Source organism: Rhopalosiphum padi, chromosome 4, assembly GCF_020882245.1.
Source record: "Rhopalosiphum padi isolate XX-2018 chromosome 4, ASM2088224v1, whole genome shotgun sequence".
In the NCBI taxonomy this organism is placed as follows: Eukaryota; Metazoa; Arthropoda; class Insecta; order Hemiptera; family Aphididae; genus Rhopalosiphum; species Rhopalosiphum padi.
The window spans coordinates 46,069,746-46,084,246 of record NC_083600.1 but is presented as its reverse complement, the minus strand read 5'-3'; the positions used below and the strand labels follow the sequence as shown (position 1 = coordinate 46,084,246).

Here is a 14,501-nt window from a genome sequence, read left to right as displayed (position 1 = left end):
AATCTCAAGTTTTATTAAAACACTATTACTTAATTAAATTAAAATCTAAACATGATTGACCGGGGCGGTTATTATCATATTAAAATTTGTCTCATTCTTAGAGAAAATGTAACGAAGAAATAAAACATTTTAGGTAACTTCCTTACTGAGTATACTATTAAATTATCATATACTCATGTAGAATTATCAATTATCAACTCAAACATAAATTTTTTTTAATTTACATAAGTAAACTTAAAGTATACTTTACACATGATTTAATTGAGATCATGACTCATTTATCTTTTCTTATCCATTGACTATATTTTTCTTTTAGAGATGACATTTTATAATTTATATTATCTTTATTTTAAACCTTAATTTTCCCTTTACATCTACCGTCCAATTACATAATATTTTTCTGAATGATAAAATTATCATTTGGCCACTCCTTAATTTCTAGTTTATATTTTTGATAAAGCTATATATTTCTTATATGACTATTATGACATCTTGACACTGCTGTAATCGTCAAGTTCAATATAATTGTATTTTCATTAAAATATGAAAAATGACACGACATTCAAAATTATTTAATTATTAATTTCCGTTACAGATGTTGATGTTATGAATAATTATGTAAAATATAATAATGTACATATTATTATACATTTATAATTTATTATTATTGTTATTCTTATACCTTATAGATTCATTTATTTGCTAATTTTCTATTATTTAGACAATTTAAATTTAACTATTTTTGCTATTGTAACTTGTAACTTGTAAGGTAATAATATATAAACACTTATATTGATTGTTAAAAATTATTAGGCATTTATGATATCCCTATACCTCTCAACACATTTGATTTATATATTGAGGAATTCACAGAACATTTAACTACAAATATTTGCAGTCTTCAATAAAGTAAAAACTTAAGAATGTTCATAACATTAATAATTTATAATATAATCATAAATGTGTTATACACTACTCTTATAATATCTTAAAATAATTACTCAGTATCTGGTGGCTGGTATACTACACTATAACGACAACAATAGTTGGCTAATTACTAGTAATGTACTTGACTTTATAGGCTTATAGTAAATGTAGGTGTAACTAAAATAGCTACTACAGTCTATATTAATCTATTTATGGTTCGCGTGCGCAATGGAAAAAATGCACAACCAAAGTGGTTGAAGTGGAACGCAATATAGATTAGTTCCCCTATCTCTAACTGAGGGTGTTATTCGAAATACTTTTTATTCCTTTTAAAATAGGTAATAATTAGTTATTTTCGACATTTTATAGTTTTAGATTTAGATAATACCAAGTACAATTTTTAGCTTGCAAAAATGTATTGGCCGATTGCCTCGTAATCCACGCATAATACTCCGTAGTATAATATTTTGTGTTTAGGCTATTACATAATTATAAACTATTATTGTATGCAATGAAATCCTAACGGAAATGTAATTAATATTTCTATGACATTGATGTCGCTGACATTAAAGAAGGCAATGTAATTTTCGAGGAAGCGATAATTTCTTGTAATATGCTAATATCCTATATATCTGTATAATAATTTATTGGTAAGCGGAAAAAACAAAAAAAAAAACAACTAGAAAAGATTCATGATTTGTTTAATTTTAATTTTCTAACCAATAACCACAGATTTAGATCAATAATCCAACTGATCGGGTGGTTGTATTTAAATATAAATATTCGTACATACTATTTAAAAGTTAAAATTACTAAATAATAGATAAATAAGTTCAATAAAGACCCGATTATACAATTGTATAAAAGTATAGTATAAATGTATAATACATTTTTTTAAATTATGTTCTTTAATTAGATTTTTTTGTTAAATTCCGTGGACTTAATAGTTAATAAAGTTATCGATACCTAATAGCTAATCGTATAAAAAATGTTAGTTAAAAAGTTTTCCATATATCATAAAAATGTTGATATAATTTTTAACTTCATTTACGTTCTACAGAAACAATACTTTTCTAACAAGAAAAATCAACTCGGACTACTCCCAAAATATAGGGAAGTATTAAATAACATTAATAAAAAGAAAAATGTAATAAAAAAGATAAAAACAGTTTTTATATTTTGGTTTTTTAATTATTTAAATGCCACTTTAGATACATAAATACGTAATATATTTTTACAAATAAGTTTAACTCATCGTTAACATTAATATTTAAAAAAAAACTCGTTTTTCCGGAAGTTTGTATAATATTATGGTCAATCTAAGTAGGTAATCCGGATAATTGAATTACAAAACAACACCAACCCAACGGAGAAGAATGTGGTACTATAATGCTACTATAGTGTCAAGTGTACTACATTTTTTACAACTATGCAGGTCATTAATTTAAAGTTTTCAGAGTTGAATTCTAATTCTGCATTCGAATTTTTCTGTTTAATGTATTTTTAGGGTTTAGGACCATGTCGCAATTTGAGTTTTAAATTATTTTTTTGGGGGGAGGGGCTATTATAAATTGCATGCATGTACCGTGTGTATGCTCCCTGAGATATATAAAGGCGGAAGGGTAACCATTGGGGGGGGGGGGCTTAGCCCTCTCAAATCGTGCTTATGTTTAGGTTGGGGTGTATGGATTTCATCGTCCGGTATCGAACAAAAACTGTTGAACAATTATAAAAACGGAGGTACGTCCTTGTTCGACGGAAAAATGGTAATTCTACGACGAATATTATTTAAAAAGGCGTACATCGCACGTGTGTGAACAAGGGAACAATAAAATATTCATTTATAAAAAAAACAAAAAAATCGAATCGCGATGTAGGAAAATAGCGACGTATGTACATAAAACGACGCAATATTTCCGTTTGTACGCGGACTACGGGTCATTTATCATTCGTTCGCGGTTTTCGTCGTGACGAAATTTTTTATAAATTATGTTCATCTCGCCGGAGTGACGCGATCGTGACGATGACCGCCGAACACGGTCGTTTTATTTTTAAAAACACCGAAGCCACAGCCACCAAACGACGAATGCACGTCGACGGCTGCGACGTAGACACGTAGTCGTCCAACCGCCACTGCGCATCGGCGCACGTTTCCGCAGTTCGCAGCACTTCGCCCCAGCCTGATGCGCGCCCTTGCCCTTCACACACACACGCGAGCGCAAAATTGCGAATCGGAATCGTGTGACGTCACAACCCGCGACTGGGCAAAAAACCGGACGAGATCAGCAGTGGTATCAGGAAAAGACAAAACTATGTATATTATTATTATATACTGCAACGGTATACGTGTGTGTGTGTACCGCGGAAACGATCTCGCGCGGGTTATATATGGCCATATGGGTATAGTAGTACTACTACTACTACTACAACAATAACAACAACAAACGAACACAAAGCCGTCGTGTGACGTCGCGAGTAATACGAACAATGATGTCACGTGTGCATAGTGCACATTATATATATATATTATTATAAATATTTATATCATATTTTTTATGATAAATCGATACGTCGCGATTCGTGACCGTTGACATGACGTTTATGCTCGAACGCGAGTTGGAAATCAATGGATTTATTGGACGTAGTGTTTTTTTTTTTCGCGATTGGGGTTCACGCCGTCTGGGTCGAGACGAAAATATTGTTAAAAAAATTGATATTTTTTGTTTTAATCATGCACGCGGTGCTTATTAGTTTTTTTTTTTTTATTTTCCGTCACAATTGACGTGCGAGTAGAAAGTTGGGGGAAACCGTTCCGATATGGCGTAAGCGGTTTTTTTGGATTTCACGCGATCGCTCGGCCCTCGAAACAAACGAGAACGTCACGACGAAAATAATTAACCAAAACGCCTCGTTGGCAACGCGATTGTTTTCACACACTCGTATGCGTCGACACAACGTGCACGCTCAGCTTTAATCATAAATATTAATGTAAAGGCCACATCAGTTTATCATCTCCTCCAAGGTTACTTCCCGTCCCATTTATTTATTTCTAGCCATTTCATTAATAGTCGTCGTTGCAAGTTGTGTGGATTGCAGTTAACAATGAAAAATAAATGGTTAGCGTAGTAGACAATGCCGTTCTCCAGTTCTCCTCCCAAAATACCCAAGCAACGTCGACACCGCACGTCCACACAACCGCGGACCACGGGCATAAAGGCACCAGCCACCAGTACACCACCACTCACCGACCAGTCATCAGTTCGCAACACCATGTGTGGTGTGTACAAATCGACGGCGCCGCAGCCCGCGTTTTATTCCCCGTCCGCGGCCGCACTGGCGGCACGCTCACCGCTCCCCACCCCGGAAAACGACGAGTCATCGTGCGTGTGCGCATGCCCGGACGAGCATCCATCTATTGTGCGTACTGTGCAAGTCGTCGTCGTCCCGTCCGCCGTTCACCACCACTGATATCATACGCGTTTCTGATTTGTCGTCATTTCGCCCGACGAGTTCGACGAGTGTTGCGTGGCTCCGCGGTGATATATATATATATGTATACATAGTTTTTTCTCCGCTCCCCGTTCGACGCTACAGTGCTATACGTATCGCCGCGTTACTCTCCGCCGTGCGCACTCGCTCCGAACAGTCGTTTCGGCAGGCGGAATCGTCGCAAGTGTCTATTTTTTTTTTTGTTTTTGTTTCCATCATAAAATAAATTTACTCGGCGTCGAGCGAGAACAGTGCAAAAACGTTTTACGTCGGACGGACTTGGTGAACAGGACGATATCGGTGAGTACACGTACGCGCACGGCGCCGCGCTGGCGGACATATTTAATTTTTTTTCTCCCGGTTGTCGTCGCCATTTTAACGCTGCGCACGCCTCCGCCGTCGTAGTCTCCCGATCCTTTGGATCGTGGTTTTTTTCCGTGGAAAATTCGACGTTTTTCAGATGTTTCGCCTATCCGCGACGGGTACGGCGATGACGGAGGAGGCGGCGGCGGCGGCGGCGAGGCCAACTCGCTACGCCACACGTCCTTGACGATCTACATAAATAAATCCATTGTCGCTGCACTCGTTATTGTTGTTTGTCCTGCTCTGCCCATAAGATTATCAGGTGTCTCGTCAGTGGTTTTTCCATATCTCGGTTCGATCGGAACCCATTTTTTACTGTCGGGGAAAACTGAGGAAATTTCTCCTCCAGCTCCCCCTCCCCCCCGCACTGCCACAGCCCCTTCACCGCGGCGCCCACTCTTGGCTGCGGGTAGGTTGTTGACGGTGTTGATGCTATGCAAATTAGGTTAAAAGCGCCCGATGGCTACGGACTGCGTAGTCACCATCGTGGATGTCCACTATTATCATAGCGTCGAACCGTTTTTGTTTTCGGCGATTTTTTAGCGGAGCCGTTGGCCGTCCGCGTACCCCGTAGGCCGTTCTTCGTTCGCACCGGACACCTGCCTATCGCAGTAATATATTGTTGTTAAAATAATAATAATAATATTAATTATTATTATTATTATTATATTAATCGCAACTAGGAAGTGCGTTTCGACTGCCGCCGTTTGGGTATACTCAATTGGCTCGCGCCTACTTCCTCTCTCCGAGCCGACGTCGCAATTGCTTTGTTGTGTATTTTAAGACGCGTCAAAGTCGCCGCAGTCCACTGCGTTTATATGCGTACGTTCTGTTTATTCGATTTTTAATGTCGCCGTTGTGATTACTTACGGTGGTCTGTTGGACCCGATCGACGACGTTGATAATAATATTTTCGAATGTTTGCTACGTATGATTGGTGGGGTCGGCTTGTCTAATCTTCTCTATTGAAGACTATCGGGTCGGGTAATAGTCTCTAAACGATACAAAATTTTGGTTTTCCAATCGATTATATCCCGTTAATGACCTCCGCGCGCGCGTGTGTGTGAATGGCTAGTGACCAATGACAGATGGAAACAAAGAACACACGTTGTGCGTGTGTGGTAATCTAGTCGATTGCATAAAGGTTATTATGAACGTGCGTAATAAATGGTTATTGTTCCATACCGTCGAGAATAAATTGCACAGGCTTATCTCGAGATTTTCGTTCGATGAAATTCGGCTTTTTATTTTTCTTCGACAATAGACCATTTAAGTCGGTTCAGTCGAGGTTTTATTCGTTTCGTTAAGAACTGCACTAAATCTTGTGTTTCAAAACATAATATTTAAACAGTTTCATAACAACTGATACACTGGTAGTTTGTCTTAAAAATAATAATATGTTATAATATTATCCTTGGTGTGGGTATTGTGTGTGTAGAATACATTATTCTAATAGTGTGTTATCTTATTGTTTATATCAAAACAATATTAGTTATGGATTTTTTTTGTATTTCTGTGTCACTTAGGCCTTCCCTATCTAATTAATAAGTTTGAATAAAGAAAAAATATGTTCAAAGGGCAATTTATTATTTTTTCAGATAATAATTCTTACTACGTCATCAGTGATATTTTGATTGATTTGAACTTTTAAGAGAGTAAGTATTAACAATATTTACCTTTAATGTTTTTATAATATTATATGAACTGTCTTTGTATGCATTAAATCCCCTTTTATATTTGAAGGCTAATGTCATTTTTATATACTCAAAAATACAGTATGGAAATAAAGATCCTGACTTGTAGAATCAAATAAATTTGATTAATTATTATTTTAATAATCGTGGGAAATATTTTGTTGTCCTTATTGAATGCAGTTTTTTATTATTTCATATCATTCTTTGGAATAAATTAAAAAATTCAATGTTGACAATAGTTTTTCTTTTTTAATATAAAAAAGAACTAAATCAGATAATTAATTCCGTGAGTCATGGTAGTTTTTCCTGTTAAGTAATTTTATAATATACCATACTAACTCCTCCTTCCTCCATTGCCCTAAATATGTATATAGCAGTAGGTTAGTGAAAAAGTACTATAATTAGATGGTAAACTAAAATATTAAATATAGTTTTGAGATTATAGAATTGATGAAAATTTGAAAATTTGGCCTTTAATGATACTTTTATTATTGTGCACATCACTAAGTTTTTTCTTTGAGTATTAATGTTCATAATAAAAAGCTTCATAAATTACTGAGATAAGTTATTGCGCAGTTGGTGAGTAGTGGGTAGGTGTAACCTATCACTTTCCAGAAGATTGTTCAGTTATATAATTAATTTCAAATATATTATGTGCTATTAAATCATAATTTAAATTTCTATATCATATTTTAGTGTTCAATATAATCTTTTTTTATTTAAAAATTTGTAATATCCTATTTTGGACAATAGTGTAATATCTCAGTGTTTATGGGCAGAATCCTTTTATAGAAATTATACATATGTGAAAATACAATTTTAGACCAGTGGTGTAACCATAAATTTTAAAGACTGGAGGGTCATCAAGAACTATAAAATCTATTAGTATACTATACTAAGTATTTAAGAAAAGAAAATATTGCTAACTAAATTTAAAACAATTTTTAATACAAAAATCTAATTAAAAAATTCTGTTTTTTGACTTTTGATACACTTTGAAGAAAGGGTTAGTCAAGACAAGATGATTTTGAATATCTACTGTGAAATGTTTTATTTTTTAATACATTTATTAATTTACATAAAATAGTTGAATAATAAATTTAGTTTGTCAGATAGCTTAAGTAAAATTCAGAGTTGATGGCTACATATCAATTTGTATATAATGACTGATAAGTTTCATGTTTTTTATTCATTCAATATTTCTCACTACTTTTGTTTTTAATAATCCCATGTGTTGTGCATTATGTGTCAAGTCTGTAATAATTATTATCAAATACTAATTTTTATATACTTCGAATTCTTAAAATTAATTTTTTAATGTGGATTATTTTGCAAGTAAATTTAAAATTATATTATGTTTTTTGAAGTAGAACCTAAGTAAAGAAAAAAATAAAGTATTGAATATTGATAATTTGATAGTGACATAAATCAAGTCTTGTTATTTAATATAATACTTCTATTTTACATCCTAAAATATTCTATGATATAGTCTATATCTGCATTGATTATTATTAAATATTTAAAAAAACTAAATAATATACAATAAAAATTGTAATATTATTAATACATTTTGTTTACTAATTTAATTATCAATATCCTAGTAGTATTTTTAAGTATGTTTTGGTATTTTTCATTAGGCTCTTAGGAATTGGGCCATAATTTACCTGTTTTTTCTAAAAGGATATAATATGGTAATTGGATCACCATTAAATTTTAAATTTTTATCAAAAAATATTTAATATAAGTTTTATTGGGAGCTTATCAAAAGTTTATATTAAAATTAGAAGCGTAGGAACATTAAAAGCCAGGAAATGATCTTTAATTTGAAAAATTATATTCTTAATGTAATTAAAAAATACAAAGGAGGAAACAAAAACAGAAAATATATATCATATTATTTTAAAAAAATAATTGTATCTTTGTGTAAAAATAAGTTAATAAATGTTATTTACTGGTACCTTTGTACTATACCTAGTACCTAGTATTTTTGTTTTAAACAAAAACTTTGTGTATTTATGGCCCAATCTCCAGATACACTTTAAAACTATATATTTAATTTGTGGCCCAAACTTAAGGTAGTAAATTAATATTTTATATGAAGCAGGTAGATAAAATATAGCCCATAAAGTCAGAATTCACATATCATTAGGAGAGTTGAGAATTTCTGGAGGGATACACTCGGTTTTAAACTATTTATAATATATATTTAAAGGCTTAATAAATATGTGTTTGCTGTTAAGGCCTATTAATAACTAATGAGTATATATAAAGTACCTACTCTCTTTACATTTTTTATTATTATTAATATTAATATATAATTTACATACAATTTTGTTTTATTTTTATACTTAAATACTGTAATTTTATGAAACAAAGCCAATACCTAACAATGTTTTTATTTTTTTCAGATGTTCTTCATCAAAGAACCAATGTTTTCGTGACATTCATTTCAAAGTAATAATGCAATATTATTCGTCTGTTTCACAACCTGTGATAAATCAATCAGAAATTACACTTGCGTGACGTTTAAGGTATTTCTTAACTGTTATAATTTTGTATGATAATTATTATGTAAATAAATAAAATCATCCAATTTATATTATATTTATTATAATATTCATAGTTTATACCCTATACATTATTATTATATATTATTGGCTGAACAACTTAAATTTAAATTTTAAATTTATTCAATCAATTTGGATGACAAAATATCAAATATAAACCAAACTAAAGTATTATAATATTGTTCTAAAATTTATAGTAGCATCCATGATGAATACAATAAAAAAACTAAACTAAGTATGGTTCCTAAAAACCGTTATTGGCTGCACTGCTGCGTTTTATTTGTTATTAATGATTATTAGGTAAATAATTAAATTTAACTATGCTTCACTGTGTCATTTCTTTTTATTAATACTAAATATAGTAAAAGACAATATTATTCATAGATCTTACATAATGTAAACTGTACTATTGTACCTATTAGTAATTTAAATGTTGATTGTTTCAAATATAATATATACTATGTTAATAACTTGATAATATTTATACAGGATAATGGGATATAATTATTTACACATTTATTATACAAAAATTAAAATTTGAATGCATAATTATACAATGTATACAATTTATAAACTGCTGGTGGTTCCATTTAACTTAAAACAGAAAATTACTATTTTCTTATACACTACCACTGGTTGATGTAGTAACTCTTACTGCTGCCTATGGTTGTTTTATTGTTGTTCACTCTTGGGCAGTTGACTCGTTTTTCATGTGTCTAGCCCTCCGTCTTTAGGTAATTTATTTTAATTTTCATATAAATCATTTGATTTAAATTTATAACAGGACCTTTATTCAATAAATTAATTATCATAAATCAATTAGATACTTATGATATTTTTTAGTATTAGATTTCAATAATTAAACGATTAATCGATTAAGGTGTTGTGACTATAATAGGGCACAAATTAACAATCCATTGTTATAATCAACAGTTGAGCGTATTTTCTAGTTTCATTTTAATGGATATATTTAGTATTCTCATAACAATTTTATTAAAACTGGCGAGAAAAAAACCCCTGGTTTTAAATTATAAATTATCTTGAGAAATATTTTGGAATATATTATTATTTTTATCCTATATCAAGTTTTTCTTTTTATTGATTAATAATAAATTATCAACGTGTTTTATAAACATTGCGTCTTATCTAGGATACACAAAAGTTGTATACTATACTATATTTACTATAATTTTGGTATAACCCGAATAAAACTGATAATATCTGTGTTTCTAATTCTAGTATAATATACTAAGATTTTTTGACTAGGTACTATTTTGAATTTATAGTCCCGTATTTTGATTTTACCTACTTGAATTTTTAAAGATAACATCAGACATTGTAAACTTGGTATTGCACACTTTTTTGAATAATTCAAATCTGTTTTCAGAATTCTTATTTACTAAATTAATTATTACCTACATTAAAAATAGAATAAATACTTATCTAAATTGCCATATTCTACGTTTATTAGACAAAGACAAAAAATAGCCACTTTCAATTTTCACGAATGTATTGCATTATCTAGTAGGACGCTGTTCTTTGTGAACATAATATTATATACATTTCTAAATACGTAATAAAAGTATATCATACGTTTCTGTAAATACGTAATAAAAATGTGTAATACGTTTCTCTAGAATTTGTTATCTTTGTCTTCACGTAATCACGTGGCATCGTTAATTTGTGTAAAGTTTGAGTACTGCGTACAAATTGAATATTTGAATAGACTAATATACCATTTAGTTTTAATTTAAAAAATAAGTTATTCATTTTTATCTAAATTAAAATTTTCAAAATAGCGGCGGCACCGTTTTTCTTTTTTCTAAATTTTATACTAAGACGTTACCTAATTTGTTATAGTATTTATAATTGTACACGAATTAACTATTATTTATTTAATGACTAACAAATAGTACAACAAATGTAATGTAATATTTATCAATTTATATCTTGAAATATTTGAGTAAATTAAGTTTTGAGTCTAGGGTTAAAACTAAAAGTGTACAACGTCCACACCATTTATCGATTTTAATAATATCATTAAATGAATATTTTATAGATAGAGCCAGTAGCGTATTTTAAGTTCGACCGAGAGGTGGAGGGGCAATTAAAAAATGTGATTGGATTTTGATTCGACTCACTAGTTGTATTTTAAGGTAATAGGAAATATAATTCTCATTTTGTATCACTAGTGAGTCAAATGCGAATTAAAAAGTGTGATAATTGATAAATGATTGAATTGTTTTTGTTTATCTATAATTTTATATTATTTATTCAGGTATTCTCAAATTAATTAAATATAAAAATTGAAAAAATTTTATTTTGATTACTATACATCCATAAAATAGTATGTACTAATAAAATGTATACAAGTGGCCATTAATAATTAATATATTATAAATTTTCATCAAGTATTTAAAGTAATATTTATTGAGATGTTTTGTTTACTCTTATTTAAATATTATTTTTAAACAAATTTTGGAACTAGTTTCTATAAAATTGTTTTTATTACTAATAACTAAAAAATTTTAAATATTTAAAATATGATATTAATTGTTATTTCTTTCGTTTAAAGATACCCACTTACCCATACTAATAGTACATTTTTGAAAATGTTATTTGAAATTTTTATTTCCTTGGTAATTTTTAATGTTATTAAATTAGTACAGAGCACTAAAATTATTTATTGTTTACTTGGTAACTAATGTTTACAAATTTTTATTAATTTTTTTTTTTTTTTTTTTTGTAGATAATTTCTGTTGGCTATCAAAAGCCGTTCAGATTATCATTAAACGGTAAAAAACAATTTCTTAATACAATGGAGCGAGAATCCAATTCCATGCAGGCTTTGTGTCGTGGTGGATGTGGCTTCTATGGTAACCCATCTACAGATGGTCTTTGTTCTTTGTGCTATAAAGAAGCACTGAAGAAGAAACAGACACCTCCACAAACCGCTCCATCGCCACCTTCAGTCTCCGCTCAGAATATGATGGAGACTGCTATACCTACCATACCAGTGCTGCAGATTCCACCTGTATCAGCCTCACCAATTTTGCCCACAGACTCAAAAAAAGATGTAAATTCTATTTACTAATAAATTATTTAATACTTGTTATAATATTTGTAGGTAATATATTATTATTTTTTTTTTTTTTTTAAAGATGGACAATGGTTTGGCATGCAGTTCTAATGACAGCAGTCTTATGGACGATGGTAAAAAAGATGACGATGATGATAAAGACAAGTCTAAAAAGAAAAACCGATGTGCCATGTGCCGCAAAAAAGTCGGTCTTACAGGTAGAGATAAAGATTAAATTCAACTTATTACATTCTTATATATACATATATATAATATATTTATTATATCTATTATATATAAGTATTGGATTTTTTGTTTCAGTGAAAATATAATTGGTATGGAAACTAAAAATAATAAATTAACAGATGACAGTTAAAAGTGGGGGTTGGTGAGCAGTGAGAGCAGGGGACAAAGCCCCTAGTATGATATAAATATGCATCATGTCATAAAATTAAATCACCAGAATGACAGCAGATTAGTAAATTACTAGGGGCGACAGGTGTAAAGTTTGAAAAAAAAGTATACCATTATATTTTGTCCAGAGGAAACATATTTTGAGGCCTGATAAAAATCTTAACTTTTGTCCATCTTCATATGACATCCTATCATTGTGGTATTGGTCACAATGACCGGGCGTCATGTGGAAATGTGCATGTTTTCTTGCTTTATAGCAAAGGTTTCCAACCTTTTTTGACTCCTGTCATCCTTAATCATTTTCTAAAAATCTGGTGGCACCCTATGCATTATGGCCTATAGACTAAAAATATATTTCAAATAATTTTGTGGAACCCTGGTTGGGAATCTATGCTTTATAGAGTAGATTTGACATATTATTTTAGAAAAAAAGAACCCCCGTTAATCCAAAAAATTTCTTTTGAAACGTATCGGTTAATTTGCTTACATTTTTTGTATTTTAAAAGTTTCTCAAATTATTAGGAATTTAAAAACAATTATCAAATTAATTTGTTTTCATATAACTGACATATACTAAGGGTTATTAAATTATTTCTTTCTTTTCCTCACACACTAATTATCCTGATATTTACATTATTTATCTCAGTATTCTAAGTATTGTCCTAATGATATCCTTTAAACTAAATTTGATCATTTAGCTTATAAACATGTTGATTAGTAGTTATATGAAATTTTTTAAATTAATTTACCAAACATATAACATTGTTCTATTTTTTAGGTTTTGAATGCCGTTGTGGTGGCTTGTTTTGCGGCATCCATAGATACTCTGACAAGCACAATTGTTCATTTGACTACAGGGAGCTAGGAGCACAAGAAATCAGGCGCAATAATCCAGTAGTTGTTGGAGAAAAAATTCAGAAGATTTAATACATAAATAATGATTGAATTTAACACTTAAGCGCATGAAAATAATGAATGTACCAATATAATACAATATATGCATCTATATATATATATATTTAAAATATAAATAAACTTCCACTGTAGTTTTATAACAACATAAAGTGTACATTCTTAATTAAAGGTATAGTAATTTTATTTTTCTAATGCTGATTTTTGAAGCCTTACCTGTTTTCAAAGTCACAATTGACACATTTTTTTCCATTTGTCAAAGGAGGAGAACATTACAAATTTTTATTAACACTTTCGAAGAGCGTAGTCGCTGTGCAATAGATAAATGTATATAAATCAATGTTTTTTTCTTTTTATTTTCGTGGATTTAGTTGGTTAGTTTTATGAAAAATTTATATCCTTTAAACATTGTAAGATTTTTTTTTCACTTGTTAATTTTTTTTTTTTGCTTCCCATAGTTTTCAAGAATTGTTGTAAGTCGTGCTCATCATGTTTTTATATATAGTTGGTTATTAGCTATTTTAGAAATGATTTTATGTTCTTATTCATTATCTTTAATTATAAAAAATAAAACAAAATATTAATCGTTTTAAAAAAAAAAAACTAATTTAGTTGGAACCACTTAAGTATGAAATTATTTTCGATTTACTTATTATTATTATTATTATTATTATGATTATTATTATTATATAAAAATATATTTACGCGAACTATATTATATTTTTCTCTGTAATTTAGATGATGATGTTCTGTAAATTAAGGAGATTTTTGAGCAAAATAATCTTGTGTAAATATATTTACAAGACATGTTTAGATAGTACACAAAGATTTTTAAGCTATGTAAATAAAGTAATGGATTGAGTGTTGAGATATATTATCCTCTTTACTTTCTGTAATATTATGCTTTTATTAATATTTTTATGTTAATGATTTAATACATCATAATATCAATGTATGAAAAATTAAAAGGAAAAAAAAAAGAGAAAAATAGATCAGCAATGGTTATGACATAATATTGAGCTGTTTTTATTTACTTATAATTTCATCGTATCGGAT

At 29.9% G+C, this 14,501-nt stretch overlaps 1 protein-coding gene across 2 annotated transcripts; it reads left to right on the top strand.

Moving 5' to 3' along the window:
* The first annotated feature begins 4,203 nt into the window (after window positions 1-4,203).
* Window positions 4,204-14,460, top strand: LOC132931069 (AN1-type zinc finger protein 6). 2 transcript variants are annotated; one of them, XM_060997270.1, is made up of 6 exons: window positions 4,204-4,716; window positions 6,378-6,434; window positions 8,882-9,004; window positions 11,790-12,116; window positions 12,202-12,337; window positions 13,312-14,460. In XM_060997270.1, exons 4-6 carry the CDS (start codon window positions 11,859-11,861, stop codon window positions 13,458-13,460), a joined length of 543 nt encoding a protein of 180 aa, XP_060853253.1. In that variant the 5' UTR covers window positions 4,204-4,716; window positions 6,378-6,434; window positions 8,882-9,004; window positions 11,790-11,858; the 3' UTR covers window positions 13,461-14,460. The 2 variants fall into 2 exon arrangements, with proteins under 2 accessions (XP_060853253.1, XP_060853254.1); XM_060997271.1 differs by lacking the exon at window positions 6,378-6,434.
* The last annotated feature ends 41 nt before the right edge of the window (window positions 14,461-14,501 follow it).